Source organism: Lacerta agilis, chromosome 17 (genome assembly GCF_009819535.1).
Source record: "Lacerta agilis isolate rLacAgi1 chromosome 17, rLacAgi1.pri, whole genome shotgun sequence".
Classification (NCBI taxonomy): Eukaryota; Metazoa; Chordata; class Lepidosauria; order Squamata; family Lacertidae; genus Lacerta; species Lacerta agilis.
The window spans coordinates 5,942,621-5,962,527 of NC_046328.1; the positions used below are offsets into that span (position 1 = coordinate 5,942,621).

Here is a 19,907-nt window from a genome sequence, read left to right on the forward strand (position 1 = left end):
TTTGTTTCTTTCCAGTTTCCAGCTATCAATATATTCTTGCTCCCATAAACTGATAAACCAATTAAATGCACATATAATAACCCTTGGCTGTCTCCACTGAATATACCCAACAATACTATTTCAGGAGGTTCCCCCCACCCCCCAGTTTTCTCAATATTTTTGTTATTTCTACAAACCTATCTTCCTAGAACTGGGAAACTTTGGCACAGTCCAACCACATATGTGTGAAATAACCATGAGCTGTACATCCCCTCCAGAAAGCAGGTGAGTGGGGTTTATCCATTTTAGCTATTTCTGTAGAAGTTAAATGCCAGGAGAACAAGTGGGGCATAGTGGTTGGAGCATAGGACTACGATTTGGGAAACCCAAGTTCCATTTCCCACTTCGGCATGGAAGCTGACCGGGTAACCTTGGGCCAGTTGCTGCCTCTCATCCTAACCTACCTCACAGGGTTGTTGTGAGGATGAAATGGCGGGGAAGAGAACTACCCTGTTTCTCCTAAAATAAGACATGGCCATAAAATAAGCCATAGCAGGATTTCTATGCATTTGCGAAATATAAGCCGTTCCCCAAAAATAAGCCATACCCCGAAAATAAGCCATAGTGACGTGGTACCTCCCATTAAAACAGCCTGGAGAGGCGTGGCTATGCAGCGTACCGATGCGACACGGTTAAAATAAGACATCCCCTGAAAATAAGCCATACTGTGTTTTTTTGAGCGAAAAAATATATAAGACGGTGTCTTATTTTAGGAGAAACACGGTATGTATGCCTCAAAGTCCTTGGAGGAAAGGTGGGATATAAATGCAATAAGCGATGATGATGATGATGATGATACCTTATGTATTATTTTCAAATAGTTTTCGAAAGACATTTTGCACCACCATGCTGGGCTAGGTGAATATTTGATCTGATCCATAATGGCTGCTCTTTCCCAGCATTCCTTTCCTCCTACCTGAATCGTCGTCATCCCCAGCTCTTGTCCAACCAGCACCTGCCCGTCTTGCAGCTTTGCGATCCTCGGCTCTTCCACTTGTATGAAATCGCTCACCAGCTCAGTGATGTCGACTTGCCAGTCTGAGCCCAGCAGGTAGGCCATCTGTCCGCCAGGGTCTGAGGGTTCGGCTACGAACTGTGTGAGGACCCGCACCATGGCGTGCTGGTACTGGAGGGTGCAGCCTCTTCCCTTCCGCTCATCCTCCTCTTCGTCATCGCTGTCCCTAGCTGGCCTGTCAAGGCAAAAGAAGCATAGGGGTTGGGCAAAGAAGAGATTTTAAGGTTGTCTTAAAATCCTCCCAGTGATAGGGACATAGGAAGCTGTCTTGTATCAGGTCAAAATATCCGCCTAACTGGCCCAGCACCATCCTCTTTAAGGAAGGATCTTTGGCTGCGAGGGCCTGTTCCCAAGCAGAGGATTCAATCCTGCAAGGGTCTGCTCTGCCAGCATGTTCCCTGCAGAAAATGCAGTAGCAATGCAGCACCCAGCAGGATTAAGCCTGCTCTCTTCAGCATGGCCGGAGTGTGCCCTCCTCCCAAGTGTATATTTAATTAGGGTTTATAACCCCTGGGTCTGGATCTGCTGGGTCTGGGTTGGGTGTTCTTTGGGTCAACTTGGGCCGGGGAGGGGATCCCCAGATAGGGTCCCAGATCAGGCCAGGGGGGTTCTGCACATCCCTAACGGCAACCATCTGCACAGAGCGCACGGCCTGCATCTCGACCCGATCGAACAACCTCAGACAAAAGCCCACCTCTTATTTGAGACGATGGGGATCCGCCAACCCTTGATCTGATTTAACTCTGTGTCAGAGACCTCGATCTGCAGAGGGAGGCGGGGCACCCACACGGCCATCTCCAGGGGGGCACTCAGATGCTGGTACATGAAATGGACACGGACGTTTGCTTTCCCTTTCATTTCCTTCCCGTTGACAAAGACGTAGTCGCATCTGTCGGAGACCTGTGAACAAAGAGGAGAGGTGGGTGAAGGAAAGCAACAGCAATGAAGTCCCTAGGTGAAACCATCAAATCTGTATCTGGCTGGCAGTAGTCAGAGGCGCAGTGGGATGGAGCTGATCTCCTGATACCAATGTTACTGCAGCTAATCTGGATGGGGGTGTGGTGGTGTCTGGGACTGGCAGGACGAGAGGGGCTGGAGTCTGACTTGGGAGAGGGGGCCAGTGATTTGTGGGGACTTCTACTGGCCAGGAGGCAAGAATTAGAGGAGCGGGAAGCTTCAGAGCTGGAGGGTGGAGCATGGGATGGGTCAGAAGAAGAGGAGGAATAGGCAGGTCAGGCAAGTTAAGGAACAGGTACTTCCCCACCCTCTCCCAGAACCAGGAAGGGGATGAGCAGAGGAAGCTTCCACACAGGTGTACTCTGCGGCTGTGTGCATGCAGCCCGTCAGGAGGAGGCACAGGTAGAGGGGAAGTGGCCCCCTATTGTTGCAACTGCTTCATAGAATGCAGACATGGGAATAGCTGCCTGGACACTAGACTGTTGTGCGTGGTATTCAGATCTGTAGAAACAACTTTAAGTGTCATGGACTGGCTGGATGCAGAGGCGTGGAGGGAGGAACCAGCTGGAGAACCCCCAAGGGCACCCCCCCCCCCGGAGGAAGAAGAACCAGGGGATTAGAGGTGGGACAATGATGAGTGAGTGGTCAGAGGGAGAAGAGGGAGCAGACTGGGAGGAGGAGGTATTGGAAGCTGAAGCGGCCACAGGGTTTAGTGAGCAGGAAGAGGCAGTGGCAGAGGGCAGTCCAGAATCAAGGCTGGAAGGGAGTGGCGGCAGGCTGCTGAAAAAGCCAGGAAGCCTCCCCCTCTTGCTGTGATCAGCTCTGCAACCCCCTGGTCTCCCAGAAGACAGAGAGGAATGAAGAGAGACAAGATGACAAAGCCTCAGGCTGCTAGGGAAAGACCATGGGGAAGGCAGTGGGGGGAAGGCAGGGACCTTCAGCCTTCACAACTGCTTCATTGGGGCAAGACCTACTGGGAAGAGTTGGTGTGATCTCCAGGCCTGAGCTGCAGCATCTGCCCAGCACTGACCTGACCACCAACCTGCTCCACTCCAGCTCTATTCAGGTGCATGGATCCTGGTATTGGAAGGATTGCTCCACTCCACCACACCCACCAGTACTGCTCATTGGTTGAAAGCTAAGAGTGAAGGGACGGGTCTTAAGTGTTTCATGCAGCATCCTCAGTCCATCATGGGACTGGGGCAGAAACAGCCAGATCCCACCCCTTTTCTTGCATCCAGCTTGCATCCTGCATCCTAAATACAAATCAGGACAAATGAAAGGTATGCTGTGCACAGCTCTGGTTGCTGCACGTCAGCAGGACCAGTGCTAGGGCTTCTTGCGCCCTAGGCGAGACCACCTTCTGGTGCCCCCCCCGCCAAAGCCTGCTTTAGCGGGAGGTGGGGGTGGTGGAGAGGCAAGCAGCAGTTTCTCCACTGTAGCGGAGAAGCTGCTGCTCGCCCATCCCGCCCCCCGCCCCCGCCAAAGCCTGCTTTAGTGGGAGCCGGGGGGTGGTGTAGGGGGCAAGCAGCACCTCTCTGCTACAGCAGAGAAGCTGCTGCTAACCTGTCCCGCCCCCCGCCCAAGCCTGGCCAGCGCCCCCTCCATTTTGGCGCCCTAGGCAATTGCCTAGTTTGCCTTAATGGACGCGCCGGCCCTGCACGTCAGAAGGTCAGACCATTGGTCTATCTAGCTCAGCATTGTCTGCACTGATTGCCAGGGTTCTCTTCCAGTCCTGTCTTGAGATGCCAGGGATTGAACCTGGAATCTTCTGCGTTCAATGTTGTGCCCCTTCCTGGTATTCCTAGTGCTTCCACCCTTCCATTCCATTCATGACGTCACATGATTTTATGAGCTTCTGTCAGTCTGGTTCATAAATCACACTTTCCCCTGAAGCTTTTCGCCCACATCTCGGTGAGATAGCACAAACCCGTTTGTTATAGGTTGTTAAAAAAAAGGCACAAAATGCACGTTCAAATAATTTATTAACTCCCACTTTGCAGTGGTGATGATCTGAAGGAATGATCTATTAAAACCCCGAACTCTTTTTTCACAATCCATTACCAGCCAGGCCTTCTGTTCCATTATGATGGTGTATTTAATATTTCTGCCTCCCGAATATGCATGATCTTGCACTTATCTGAATTTAATGCCATTTTCTACTTTTCTGTTTAAATGCAGAGTGGATCTAAATCTTATCGAAACATCAGAAACTGCTGTGGCATAATTTACATCCAAGCATTATTTTTTCTGCCTCTCCCAAAGAGAAAGACCTGCCCAGCATGCTGAAGAGTAAATCAGCGTTCAGATGCCTTTGATTGCAGCTAACTACAGAGCCATAGTTGTATATTGAATCCTTAGAGCTTTTGAAAAGTGTTAGGGTTGATATAGCTCAGAGGGAGAACTGTGTCGGCCTGTTGCAGCAAAAACATCCTGTATTCTGCCTTGGACTCAGACTCCAACTGGAGTCCTGTATCCAGTTCTGGGCACCAAAATTTAAGAAGGATATTGACACCTGGTCAAGAGGCATGGAGTCCATTTGTCACCGGTACTCGCTTCCAGACTTCACCGCCCTATTCTCATGGGACAAGGACAAAATTCGCGGCTGGATTCTTGCTAGGGACGCTGCCCTTGATCAAGAACTATCTAATGTGGCCAGACTCTCCACGTGGTTCCCTCGCGTGAAGGCAGTTAGATCTCTGGCCCACTGTCTGGGTGATCTGATGGATCCTACGCTGAGAAGGGCCTTTACACTGGCTCGATTTCATGCCATTCCCACAGCATTCTTACAGGGTGTATTTTCCAATACCCCTCTGGATCTTCGACTCTGCCCATGCAACAATGGAAAGATAGAGGACTTTATTCACTTCTTCCTCTACTGCCCACTATATGCCTCAATAAGATCCAGGCTTCTCTCTCTAATCCCGCCGACTATTGCCAGTGACGATGACTGCATGAAATATCTTCTGGCGGATGCCAACCCCTTGGTTTCACGTGGAGTGGCCATCTACATATTACAGGCCCTGAAACTCAGGACCACCTTTTTGGCCAACTTCCCTTAGCCTTAGTCTTATGTATATTCCCAACATGGACACTGTCGTCACGCCTGCTAGTGCTTTTTTAAAAAAATTGTTTTATCCAGTACGATTTTACTTCCAATTGTTTTAACTGTATCTGTTGTATTCTTTGTATAATCGTGTCAGGCTACTGCCTGGTCTTTTACTATGTGCTATGGCCATAGGGCTAATGCAATAAATAAATTGATTGATTGACAAGTTGGAACGTGTGCAGAAAAGGGCGGTCAAGATGATCAAGGGTCTGGAAACCAAGCCTGATGAGGAACAGTTGAGGGAGTTGGGTATGTTTAGCCTGCAGAAGAGGAGACTGAGAGGAGATATGACGGCCATCTTCAAATACCCAAATGATTGTCACATAGAAAATGGAGCAAGCTTGTTTTTTGCTGCTCCAGAGGGCTGGAACCAAACCAATGGACTCTGGTTAAAAGAAAGGAAAGTACAACTGAACATTAGGAAGTAAAAGCTGTTCAACAGTGGAACGGACTCCCATGGCAGGTGATGGACGGTCCTTTATTGGAGGTTTTAAAGCAGAGGTTGGATGGCCATCTGTCAGGGATTCTTTAACTGTGATTCCTGCACAGCAGGGGGTTGGACTACCATTGGCAATTCCTTCCCCAGTATTCAGAATGTTACAAGCTGCTGAGCTGAAGTACAGAATATACATACGTAGACTAAGAGAACATCACGAAACATACCTACCCACATACAGTGGAATGTCAATTGTTTATTTTCTCCATCAATCATCATCATAATCTACTGAATTTATTTCTCACCCTTCCTCCCAAAGGAGTCTAGGGAGGCAAGCACATCAACATTTCCAAAACAAAACAGCTAAGCAGTTAATCATTCTAAAAGCAATTAAGATAAATGATGTCTAAAAGCAGTTACGGTTAAAAATGTTCCATAAGTAGTTGTAGTGAAAAACATTAAAATCATTATTTTATCCTCTAAGTGTTGCCTGTAACAGCATTCTTCTGTCACCAAATGCCCTGGTAAACTGGAATGTTTTCAAATTCCTCCTGAAAGTTAATAATCATGGAGACAGGTGAACCTCACCAGGGAGGGCACTCCAGCTACAGGGTACCACCACTGAAAAGGCCCTGTCAAGGGTTGAGGCCCACTTGGAGTCTTTGGTGGTGACAGCACACCCACAAGGTTTTAAGGTCTTGAGAGATAAAGAGTCCAAAGAGTTTTTAAAAATATGAACCTGATGATGGACTAGAAATCATGCAGAATTATATCCCAAATCGAACCTAATTCACATTCAGCACTGGAACTACTTTCAGGTGCCGTGAGTTGGATGCTTCTAGCTACTGAGCTATCTAACGTGTTGTTGTTGTTCAGTCGTTCAGTCGTGTCCGACTCTTTGTGACCGCATGGACCAGAGCACGCCAGGCACCCCTATCCTCCACTGCCTCCCGCAGTTTGGCCAAACTCATGCCAGTCGCTTTGAGAACACTGTCCAACCATCTCATCCTCTGTCGCCCCCTTCTCCTTGTGCCCTCAATCTTTCCCAACATCAGGGTCTTTTCTAGGGAGTCTTCTCTTCTCATGAGGTGGCCAAAGTACTGGAGCCTCAACTTCAGGATCTGCCCTTCCAGTGAGCACTCAGGGCTGATTTCTTTAAGGATGGATAAGTTTGATCTTTTTGCAGTCCATGGGACTCTCAAGAGTCTCCTCCAGCACCATAATTCAAAAGCATCAATTCTTTGGCGATAAGTCTTCTTTATGGTCCAGCTCTCACTTCTATCTAACTAGATCATTCCAAACACTGTCCATCATCCCTTTTGATCCAAATGGGACAAATGTTAGAGTAATTAAAAGGTTTGAAACCCAACAGCTGTACCCTAGAGTAAGGGAACTGCTGGATTCTGAGGGCAGTAGGCTTTATCAACATAGACCTATTGAAAGAATGGACCTTCTTCCATTTCATTGGGTCCACTCTGAGTAAATATAATATCTCTGCTCCAGCCCCTCATTTCATCACCAGACCTCTTCTGTCCTCCTTGGGCTGAGGGCACCCAGGGAAGTTCTTTAGCAGCAAATGTGCTGCTCTGAAATCCTCATTTGATTCCTGGACAAAGAGAATGCAAAACCACTGCAATGCCACTTAAATCATTAGGATGCCATTCCTTTGCTAGATGCTTCACGGACCACTATCCTGTAATAGTCTTTCAAACAAATATGCTGACATCTATTGATGGCATTCTGGGCTCCCAGAATAGGAGAGTTCTGGAAGGGGAGTAGAGGCTGGGGTGGGGTGGCAGAGAGTCATCTTTCAAGCAGTATGATTTCCATTGACAGGACAAAATCATAGGCATTGGGCCACCACTACATTCTTTGCATGAAGAGGAGGGGTGGAGAATGTCCCTGGATTCCACACCTCTCACCAGCTCACCTTTAACATAAAATATGCATTTTTGAGTGTACCTCCTGCACACTGAAAATGCATTACAAGATCTAGAGAAGTGTATAATATGACTGGAATTATGTTCTAGTTCCCACGTGAGTTTGGGAGCATGTCAGGGAGAGCTTGGATAGCCGTGTGTGTGGGATGCTCTGAGCTTGGATCTCCTCTACTGAGCAGAGCAGTTGACTGGATGACTCAAGAGTCCCCCCCTGGTAACAAGTAACATAAGGCTCATTATGCATTGTTAGTAAAGTGGATTTTATTCTCCCTGTTCTGACCCTTGTCTCTTAAAACTGATGAACTTCTCAGGAAGGTTTATAAGAGAATCTCTATCTCTCACACATGCTTGTTCATCTAAATCTAATCTGGAGAAAGCAGGGCAGAAAGAGGTTAGGAGCTGCCTATCAAATGCCCAGCAAAAGGGGAGGCGGGAAGCCACAGTTACGGGGTGCAGCTATGACTCATGGATGGATGAACCTTGCTGTTGCCGCATGCCTGAATGAAGCAAAAATAACTGTCTACTATTAACAGGGATCAAAATTCTGATTTATGTTGGGTGCGGCTATGGGAGCTGCAGAGATCATGCATCTGGTCACACAGAGGGCAAAAGGAGGTGAGAGACAAGATGTTGGGTGGCGATGGCAGCGGAATAGCCTTGCAAGCCACCGAAATCTCTTTGTGGAAGACGGAGAGGTGCTTCTACATGACTTGTTCATTGAGCATTCCTCCTGATTTCTTTGCAGGGAGATTAGACAAATGCCGCTTATTCAATGAACATTTGTTTCCATTTGTTTCTGGGGAGTTTAGTGGATGTTCATCAAAGGAAGTGTTAACCACACACTTTTCTGGTGCACTCCCACATCCCTTTTCTTATTGCAAGAAGGTCTGGTCTTTGGGGAAGTTTGTTCCCCAAGACTTCCCATTCAGTTGGAATTGCACAACCTGAATTTGCCAGTATGTGACTGAATACCACTCCAAAATCTTGGCCTTGTGTGGAAATACCTTGAAACTTGAAGCAACACTTATGCATTCACCACTGGAATATAGGAACCTAATTGTTCATCTAGCTCAGGTCTGTCTACTCTAATGGGCAGCAGAGAGAGGTCTTTTCCTGTTCCTCTGAAGTGGACATGGTAGGGGTTGAGCCTCAACCTTTGGCACCTGCAAGCTGTGACAGCATCTTTTCGTGAACGTGCCATTCCATATCAACCAGCACTGAGAGAACACTGTTCTTTCTAAAAATGTGTGTGCAGTGCTCAGCTGCATGCGGCAAATTAATTTTTTACATTATCTTTGATCTCATGCATTGTTACGAAGAAAAATCCTATTAAATGGAGTGTGTGTGATATCATTGGGCACTTGACCTCTGGTCTTTCAACAGTCAATCAAAACACAATGAGGTTGGTGAAAAGTGTGCGGTGTCCCCCAGACTCTTTCAGGTCTTTGACTTCAGCCGGATGTTATTTCATTATTGCACACTTTCCGCTTTTTGTACTGGCTGAGACCGGTGGCCAAATGAAATAAAATGCTGGAGATTTGTGACCAGATTGCCCATCTTTTTACATTTTTGTAAAAGCTGCCCAAGGATAGAAGTAATTATGATTGAGACCGTGGTGTGGTTGTGCATATCAATTCTCAACCCTGCTCCCCACCACTGTTTTCCTAATGAAAAATTTCCTCTGGGCAGAAACTACCTAGGAACTTTTAATTCTCCTTGCAGCTGCCCCATGGGGTAAACCATGAGAATGGCAGCATTTTCCTGAGCAGTGAAGGACCTTGCGACTTTAGATATCCCCCGTCTATCTGGGCTTGCCATTGGACCATCACAGACTGGAAGATTTTCCTGTTTGGGCAGAGACTTGGCCTGAGCAGTGGTGACCTAACAAACTCAAGGTATCTTGGGACTCCACCAAGCCTGCTGATACCTAGTCATGACATCACTAGCCATGTACAAAAGGGAGATAAGGATTGTCACTCACCTCTGAACTCTGGAAAAGTGGGGGACAAAGGCTAATATAGCATTTTGAGTTTATGGGTTCCAGACCACTATAAATTCCTGGCTCCAGTAAGTGTTAGAATTTCATCAAGGCTTGAGATGTCCAACTGGGTGCCAGAAAATTCTAATCCCTGGACTCGGAAAGTGTTAAAAGCTAAATAAGCCAGGCCAGCTTCTGGTGTTCAGCTAATTACCTGACCTGATGGGCTGTTACAAAAGCAAAAGAGAGGGGGCTCTGGGCCAGATGGCAAATGGGTGGGGCCATTCCTCCATTTCTCAGAAGGACAAAGCCTGAGTTTTTGTTGGCAGATTTGATATGTGTCACATGACCTAGAAGTAAAGTAGCAAGCAGCAGTATCAGAACAACGTTTGAGAGCAATGTTTGAATCCAAGGCTGCTGTCCTGGAAAAAACAAGACCTTTTTTGTGGTGTTAATGCTGTGAATCCCTCCATTGTGGGCTCAGGTTGTATATATGTGTAAATAAACCATATATCCTAAAGACACCATAGTCTCCGCTGTGCCTAATTTCCAAAAGAAAACACAAACCCTGAGTAATCTCGCATGCCTTGGAGACTGGGGTGGCGAGTGACAATAGTATAGACCAGGGGCAGTCAAGGTGGTGGCCCCCATTTGTTTTTGGACTACAACTCCCATTCCTGACTATTGGCCATGCTGTCTGTGGCAGTTGGGAGGTGCAGTCCCACAACATCTAGAGGGCACTATCTTGACTAATTTCTTCCGTGAAATGATCTAATGCCTTTCCAAATCCATGCATGTATTGCTTCTCTGCACCGTTGCCTTTAGCAAACCATTGTGTAAACATATCATTTATGGAGGCTTCATATTATGGGCTTCTTGAGTTATTGCTGATTATGGAGCTGCTGCTGTTTCCACCCGATATCCTGCATTTCAGAAGTGCTCTTGTGCTTGGGGATTTTAATCTCAATGCCTGGTTCCTGAGGTAATCCTTTTTTTCCCGGCAGTGCAGAAGCTCTCTCAGCATTCATAATGTACATTTCAACGACAGCTCTTCCCCTTTGGCAGGCTTACAAGAGAGAGAGAGAGACACTGATTTAGCAGGGCATTCAGTGCTTAGAGCCCATAAGTAGAAGTCACAGCATTTAGCCCAGGTGAGTTATGTTAATGGGAAGTCGGCGCTGTCACTAGCCGGGCACAGACTTCAAGAAGGAAGTGGGAGAACACCCGAAGACAAGTATATCCAAGTTACTTGCTTGGCCTTTGAGGAGAAGTTATTACATTGGGGGATTTTTCATTTAGAAAAATAAAGATGACCAAAGGCAGACGTGGGGGAAGTTGATAAAATTACAATGGGAGCCTGCCTTAAACCCTGGAGAGCCACTGCCAGCCAGTGTAGACAATACTGAACTAGATGGACCAATGATCTGACTGAATATAGGGCAGCTCCCTATGTTTTGGGTGCTAAAATGTAAAAAGCATTAGTGCCAGTTGTAAGTCTAGGGCATGCGGTAAGGGCGAACCCCTGTCTTGTTCTCACCCACCAAGCAAGTATTTATTTCCCAGATCCCTGCAACACCCTCCAGTTTTGTCAGCAGTAGACAAAAGAAAAATCCAGTTAAAGTAGATGTGGCACTGGGGTGGATGGAAAGGTTTAAACCACCCTGCTCAATGTCTTGGTGGGGAGGGAAATTGCAGCCTCCTCAGGCATCAGAGTGGTCGTTGAATGAGCAGGAAGAAGAGATAATCTCAGTGTGGTGTAGTGGTTAAGAGCGGTAGACTCGTAATCTGGTGAACCGGGTTCGCGTCTCCGCTCCTCCACATGCAGCTGCTGGGTGACCTTGGGCTAGTCGCACTTCTCTGAAGTCTCTCAGCCCCACACACCTCACAGAGTGTTTGTTGTGGGGGAGGAAGGGAAAGGAGAATGTTAGCCGCTTTGAGACTCCTTCGGGTAGTGATGAAGCGGGATATCAAATCCAAACTACTACTACTCCTCCTCCTCCTCCTCTTCTTCTTCTTCTTCTTCTTCTTCTTCTTCTTCTTCTTCTTCTTCTTCTTCTTCTTCTTCTTCATTTCCTCACATGATAAGAGGTGTTTATGAAAAGCTGAGGAGGGGTGTTTGTGTATCGTGTGTGTGAGAGAGAGGGGGGGGGAGGAGGAGGGTTAGCCACACTCACTTTTGGTCGCCCACCACTTGCATGCTCTCCATGGAAAAATTGTCCAAATTTTGACCCAAAAAAGTTTAGCCAACTCTGCTCTATGGGGAGAGTATTCCGTAGGTGGGGCACCACCACTGAGAAGTCCCTACCCATCACCACCACCTCTCCTGGCGGTGGAACAATGAGAGGAACTTCCCTTCCAGATCTAAGAGCAGGTTCAGGCTGATACAGTGAATTTAGTTCCTTTAGTGATTAGAGTCTCCAAGTCGGTTACAAGGCATGAAAAGAAGAATTGTGGATTCACACATGCATGATTACCCAACCACCACGTGATGCCTTGCATGTGTGAACAAGGCAAGGTTGATTCACTGTGACAGGCAGAACTTTGAATGGTGGTTCTGGTCATTTCCATTCCTCCTGTGGAAATCAGCTGGGAATTAATTATGGGGGAAATCCTGATCACTGGGAGGAGAAAGGTGACAAGAGAGAAGGAAAAGCCACTCTGCCCTGCCTCCCACTAAATTCTGGAGGTGTCTTTGCTTTAAATTTTTCTCCTGTATTTTCGTGTGGCAAGCATCCATACATTTTGCCTTACTGAAAGGTAAGTAGGAATGGATGAAGTAGGAAATGGCACCTATTAAAAGGATTCGGAGTTCTGGGCAAACATCCAGTTTGAGCTGCCAGCGTTGATGCCTCTGGAATGGATGTTCTGGATCAACCACTATGTTATCTCCATGGGTAGATGGGACTTAATGAGAGATCATTAAAAAACAACAACAACAACAACAACAACAACAACAAAACCCCACAACATCCCCAGCAAAACCCTCTCTGGTTTTCTGCTGATGCACCCCCGAAATATATTATGTGCAGCAACCCTTTAGATGTTTAAGAACATACGAAGTGCTTTGGTTCATCAGACCAAAAGCCCACTTGGTCCAGCTTCCTGTTCCCATAGTTGGGGTGATCTGCAATCCAGACTGGCATGGGCCTGAGTGGCGGTTGCTTTCAGAGGAAGGGGAGAATGCCTGGAGAATGCCACTGGCAGGGATCCTCACCTGAGAGCAAGGAAGAGGCTATTGCTCCTTTGTGGCTCTTGGCTGGGGAAGGGGAGGCACTTCCTCTGGCTCACTGCCCTGCCCCATCCTTTGAGTGGGGAGATTTTCTAGCACCAGGGGAGGGCACCAACCACCAGCCATAGAGGAGTGGGGAGCCAGGGGGTCCTGTCAACAGTCACTTGGTGCAGGCTCTGCTGTTGCCAAACACTCTCGGAGAAGCACACACTTCCAAGTGCACCAGTCTCACAGGGAGAGTCTTGCGAGTGACACATTTCACCTTTAAAAGATGGAGGGGAAGGCATGGGTGTCTGCTGAGAATTCTTTTGCAGTTCTCAGCTAGTCTCTGGCTCTGGACGCTGTTCTCAAACTGTCTGGCCGTGCCTGCAGTGATCTGCACTTGTAGCCTGGCTGGTACCATTGTAAGACTTGAATAAATCTTTCTTTTTTTACTTGCACACAAGAGCCTCTCGTTGTGGCATTTGGGATGCGGACCCTGACAATAATGGTCAGCTAAATGCCTCTGGGAAGCCTGCAAGCAGGACATGAGTGCAACAGCACTCTCCCCACTTGTTCCCAGAAACTGTGATGCAGAAGCACTTCTGACAACAGAGGTAGGAAATAGCAATCCAGGATATTAGCCATTGATAGCCTTGTCCTCTCTGAATTTTGTTTAATCTTCATTTAATGCCATCCAAGTTAGTGGACATCACTACCTCTTTAAAGAGCAAATCCCAGAGTTATTTGGGAGACAGATGTCATGCGTTGAAGGGCTTGGACTAGATGACCCCTGGGGTCTCTTCCAGCTAAAGAACTCTGTGATTCTGTGGTTCTCCTCAATCTTCTGTTCCCCCAAGCTCAACTTGCCCAGCTATTTCAACCCCTGCAGGGCCTGGTTTCTGAGTCTCTTTCCATCCTGATCACCCTCCTTTGGATATGCTTTGATTGTGCAATACACAGCCTGGCATTTCAAGAGACTGCGGACAAGGCAATGCCTTTTGGAACCATTGAGAACCCATTCCAGACCATTATGTTTTATTTGCGGATATTTTCAGCTCAAGAAACAAACACCTCCTCAGCTGCAAAGTAAGTGAGAGACAGACTACCGCCAAGTACACAAATGTGGCAGGCATGTCTCAAGCCTCCAGCAATGCAGCAATGGGCAGGTCCTGGGCAGTGGTAATCTGGACTGGAATACTGGAGGGTGTGCAATTCAAGATACACCCCTGCTGTTGGAGTTTTGAGTATGAAAGAGTCAATGCTGCAAACTTCACCATTCTCTGCCCAGGTGGCAGAGTTTAAAGGTTGGAAAGCAACTGCTGCACTGTTGCACCATGAGCTTTGGTAATGCACTTACATTTCCCTTGGCACAAAAGCTGGTTCTTCTTGTGCAACAGTTGATAAGAACATGAGAAAGTAAGAAGAACCTGCTGGATCGGGTCAGCAGCCCATCCATCCCAGCATCCTGTCCTCACAGTCATCCATAGGAGGCCACAAACAGGATCTGAGCAAAACAGCACTCCCCTCTTTGGTTTTCCTCAACTGGTATTCGGAACTGGCTCTTAGCTGTGATTTCTGCATTGCAGTAGGTTGGACTAGATGACCCCTGGGTTACCTTCCAACTCTACAGTTCTATAATTCAATGATTCTAGAAGCATGCTGCCTCTGACAGTGACTCTTGTGCAATGCACTTGCATTTTTCCTCGTGCAAAAACATTCCACTAGTGCAACAAGTATATATCTAAGTGGCATTAACTTTGAGCTACATTGGGCAGAACCCAACGCCTTTTTGTTATATTATTTTCTGTATGACACAATGAAATGTTGCGACTCAACAGTGATAGCAAACTGCAGTTTCCTTGTAGGCAAAACAACACCATCCACACACAAGAGAGAGGGATCACCAGAGACCTGTGAGGAAGAATCCATCCCCAACCTCATTAAGGTGCCTGATGAGGACTGAGCATGCTCAGTGAGGACACAGTGCTGGCTGACTATTAAAAGGAGCCCATAAAACTGGAGCGGGGAATGGAATGGAGTTTTCTGGAAGAAGGCAGGGCACATGGTTGGGACATGAACAGGAGGTTCTCCACACTGCAGTACTTATTTGTTCACAACCAGTTTTTGAGAAGGAGTTTCTGGTGAAACTGTACTTTAAACAACAAAGGTTTAATAGAGGGGGATATCCAACATGGCTGTTTGACTACAGCTCCCACCAGTCCCAGACAGCATGGCTAACAGGCAGGGATGGTCAGAGCTGCACCTGATTTAATGAATGTGGTCAGATTGCCATCCTCAGCAGAAGGCAGAATCCAAACCCCTTTCTATGCATAGGCTAGTTTTGAATGATTGTGGATAATCCCGCAGCTGCAGCCTGCAGTGATAGTGGGATAGGACAGCTGGGGGGAAATCACCTCCGTCAACCAATTCATCCCTTGGGTTGCAGATACTACATGGGTAGACGAGTCTTTAAAAAACCGAGGCACAAATTTTCATGGCCCTCTAGCAGCTTTGGTGACTCACTGAAATAATGTATTTAGCATTGACTCTGGAGGTGTATACTCGATTCTGACCAAACTAAGTCTCCTACAGTGAAAGCCTCTTAAGAGTCTTAGTTTGGTTGGAACCACATATACATTTCCAGAGTCAACGGTAAATACATTACAGTGATACCTCGGTTTAAGAACAGTCCTGTTTAAGAAGGATTCGGTTTACGAACTCCGCAAAACCGGAAATAGTGTCCCGGTTTGAGAACTTTACCTTGGTCTAAGAACGGAATCCGAATGGTGGAAGGGCATCAGCGGCGGGAGGCCTCATTAGGGAAAGCGCACCTTGGTTTACGAACGGTTTCGGTTTAAGAATGGACTTCCAGAACAGATTAAGTTCGTAAACGGAGGTACCACTGTATTTCAATGAGCCACCATAGCTGCTAGAGGGTGTTGGAGATTCATTCCCCGTATCTGCAGTCATGGGATTGTTATCTATCACATGACAGTGTATGTTTTCATTCCACAGTGTGGGAAGTGATGGAGACAGGATGTTTGTGTTGCTGTGTTCCGCGAAGTGGGACTATTGTCCTTTGTTCTTTCTCTTTGCTATCTGAGAGAGGGAGCCATGTTGCAGTGCTCTGTGTGTGTTTATATGTAAATAAAGTAGATTAGCCAAAATGCTGAGTTGCTGAGGTCTGTTTATGCATGCTGTGAAGACTCTGCAGATCCCCAAGTGTGCTGATGCTTCTTGGTATCAGTCGCTGTGATGTTCAGGCAGAAGAAAGCTTTTGAAGCTCCCGAACGATCGAGCAGGAGGGAGAGAACATGACTGTCGGGCATGTGTCTCTGCCAGGATCCTACATGAGAGTAGGATGCTCCTGCTAACAGAGGGCTATGACAATTTGCATCCCAGGCTTTTTAGACACATCTACCCATGTACTAGGGACACAGGTGGCACTGTGGGTTAAACCACTGAGCCTAGGATTTGCTGATCAGAAGGTCAGTGGTTTCAATCCCCACAACGGGGTTGCTCGGTCCCAGTTCCTGCCCATCAGTTCGAAAGCACATCAAAGTGCAAGTAGATAAATAGGTACCGCTCCAGCGGGAAGGTAAACGGCATTTCTGTGCAGTGCTCTGGTTCACCAGAAGCGGCTTTGTCATGCTGGCCACATGACCCAGAAGCTGTACGCTGGCTCCCTTGGCCAGTAATGCGAGATGAGCGCCTGAACCCCAGAGTCAGACACGACTGGACCTAATGGTCAGGGGTCCCTTTACCTTTACCTTATCCATGTACTATTTGAAACCAAAGGAGCGCATTGGTTGTCAGAGGTTAAATATATTGGCATGATTTTCAGCTCTCCTACCCCACTAATACCAGAATGCTCTCCCCGCTTCATTCTTGCCATTTCTTCTAAATGCATTTACTTCCAATATCTTTGCCTTGCATCAGCAGCTGCTTTTAAGAGGGATTGCTATGCTTCCAGTCATACAGAACTGAGAAGTAACAGGCAAAAATCCTTTGAAAGCACAGAAGCTATTAAATCCCTTATAGACATCTGGGGTCTTCTGAACTGGCAGGTTGGAGAGAACACTGCCCCACCAACACAGTCGACACATTAGACACCTCAGGGAAGCCATTTATATTTCAGCTTTGCCACTGTAACAGCCTTTAGACAGCCCTGTAGCCTTCCTTTCAGTCTCCCCGTGTGACTTTTTCTCTGTGTGCTCTGTTTCCAAGATATCTCTTGGTGCACGGTGTCAACTCTAATTATCCCACTCTTGCTCCAGTGACAGGTGGCATCTAAGAGCTCATCAGAGAGAATCTGATCTCTGGAGATGGAATATGGGGCCCGAATTAATGGCCAAATTGTAACATGGCACGGAGGCTGTGTGGTTCGCTCAATTGAGCAACCAGGCAGGCAATGGCAGGCAGAGGAAGCGATGATGACATGGACAGAGATGATAGACCAAAAGGCATGGTCCTGTATCTCGTTTTCAGTGGCCTGTCAGAGCCTCTAATTACCATGTCTGAGATCCAGCCTAGCAGGAACATCTGGTGACAAGACTTGAATCCTCAGATGAGATACAGGGAGTGCTTCTCAGTCTCCGATTCATCTTCTGGCCAACAATTTAAATATGAAGAGTGGGGGGGGGGGAAGAACAGCATGGTGGACATTATTTAACAGGCCGCCCTGGGGTGGTTCTAGGTATGCACCACTTGGATGGATTTACTGCTTGGTTCCTGCAGAGCAGCAGTGGGGAGGGAAGGGGGAACAGAGGCTCCATGCACCACAGAGGCAGAATCAGCCCAGCATATAGAAAAAGTCCGGTGCTGACTCCATGTGGTTTGCCAGAACTGGTTTGGCTGCAGCATCTATCATCCCTGCCCACTGGCCATGCTGTCTGGGGCTGATGGGAGTAGGGCTGGGTGAAGAATTCATTTGATCCACTTTTCAAAGTAGATGAACCGGACCTGATACTCCAGGTTGGATTTTGCACGACTCTGGATTTTGTGATGCAGTTCCATTGCATAAAATAAACCATTTTATGTAAATGATGCATATCTTATGGAAAATGTGTGCGTGCATATACCCCCCACCCACCCAGTCACTTTGCTCTACAGGAGAAGACCTCCTGAAGATACCAACTTATGAGGAGATTTGTTCCATAGGATAACAGAAATCAGGGCATTAGTGTGGTGGCACCTCCATTTTGAAACTCACTCTTGTTACACAGCAGACGGGTACAATCTATATTATCTTTTGGACATCTGGTGAGGCCTTTTATGTGGAGATCAGTATCCCAGTGTGTTTCTGTATTGGATTTGAATACGAAATTGTTTAAGTATTATTTTTTAAAAAATAAATAAATAGGGAATTGTTTTTAATTGTTGTTATTTATTTATTTATTTATTTATTTATTTATTTATTTATTTATTTATTTATTATCTACTGTGAAATCACTTAGAGATATTTTATTGGTACCAGTTCTTAAATTACCGGTAAGTCAAATAAATAATTAATACAATCCATTAAAATGTTTATAAAATGCATACAATTTAAAGATTGTATCCTCTTGCAATGCAGGAAACACAGCTAAAGAATCCATGACAGATGGCCATCCAACCTCTGCTTATAAACCTCAAGTGAGGTAGCCCATTCCACTGTTGAACAGCTCAGAGAAATGCAAATGATAGACTTGCCCATTCCAAGAAATGAGTGCCTTATCAGGTGACTTCTCCCCTGATGCCTGAAGTGATATAGTCCTGACACAGGTTCACCAGTGAGAGCTGGGCTGCCTAGCCTCCCACTTGTCAGACTCACACGAAACATGCTGAAGGCTTTGACGAGCCTCCTTCCATCGGAAACCTGCTGCCGTAGCTGCCACTAGTTCTCATCGCTCATTTTCCATTTCCCCAACAAGCACCTTGAGGCAGAAGCTGGCCTGGACCCAAAACAACACGACATTTTCCCCGGGAGGAGGAGGAATGAGAAAGGCTCCAACTCCATTTGTCTTAATTCACTCCTAACAGAGGCCGTTAATTTGGCACAGCTAGTTACAACTCACTCATACACCACAGTGATGGCTCTGAATTATTCAGGACACAGCTGCCACTTAAGCCTCCCACTCTTTCTTTTCATGCAGCGGCCTTGCATATATCTCAATTCTTGGGTATCTAACCATGGTGTGCACTGACTCTCTCACTTGATGGATCATCACCTTGTCGTGGTGAGTGGGCTTGTACGTTCCTATGACCCTTGTGAGCAAAGCTGTCGGGAATCTCGTACTCCCAGCAGGGACACTCTGCGAGTGCGGCTTTCTCCCAATGAAGTGCAGAGTGATTGAGGACCGGGACATTTGCAGGGAAACCAAAGTGCTTGTTTACAAAGCTATTGTACTACCAGCCTTACTGTGAAACATGGACCACTTACAAACGCCATCTCCAACTTCTCAAAAGATTCCATCAATGGTGTCTCTGAAAAGTCTTACACATCACTTAGGAAGACAGGCGAACTAATATCAGTGTACTGGATGAAGCAAAGATCACCAGTGTTGAAGCAATGATTCTTCAACGTCAGCTTTGTTGGACTGGTCATGTTGTGCGGATGCCTGATGATTGTCTTCCAAAGCAACTACTCTATTCCAAACTTAAAAATGGAAAGCGTAATGCTGGTGGTCAACAAAAGAGGTTTAAAGACTGTCTCAAGGCAAATCTAAAAAATGTAGTATAAACACTGACAACTGGGAAACACTGGCCTGTGAGAGCTCCAGTTGGAGAACAGCCTTTACCAAAGGTGTCATGGGCTTTGAAGACACTCGAACTCAGGGCGCAAGGGAGAAACGTGCTAAGAAGAAGGCATGCTTGGCAAATCCTCTAACCCGGATGTGCGCCGGAAATAGTGTGTGCGCATGTGCACAGGCCCTTCTCTGTCCCGCATGCATGCGCACAGGCTATTTCCAGTGCACATCCGTGCCACGCTGGTAAGAGCAGGGGGCAGCAGGGGTCGCCATGGGCTGGTTAGATGAGCCTCGTGGGCCGCTACCTGCAGTGCCCATGGGCCTTAGGTTGCTGACCCCTGGTGTAAAGGAGTATGTGTAGATATCACCTTACTGTACAAAGATAACATTCACACCTGTTGCTCCGCCCAACTTTTGCCTCTGGCTCTGCCAACCCCATGTGGTCCCCAGAAGGCTGCCTAGATTGGGATGCAGCCTTGGGGATTCCTGCCCCT

The 19,907-nt window shown here is 47.0% G+C and overlaps 1 protein-coding gene across 1 annotated transcript in view; it reads right to left on the minus strand.

Moving 5' to 3' along the window:
• LOC117038809 (transmembrane protein 132D-like) overlaps positions 1-19,907 on the minus strand; it is a 128,412-nt gene that overhangs the window by 10,020 nt on the left and 98,485 nt on the right. The window contains exons 3-4 of the mRNA XM_033135750.1: positions 1,749-1,954; positions 956-1,229 (exon numbers count right to left, since the gene is read on the minus strand). Coding sequence (XP_032991641.1) covers positions 956-1,229; positions 1,749-1,954 — 480 coding nt within the window. The remainder of the gene's footprint in view (positions 1-955; positions 1,230-1,748; positions 1,955-19,907) is intronic.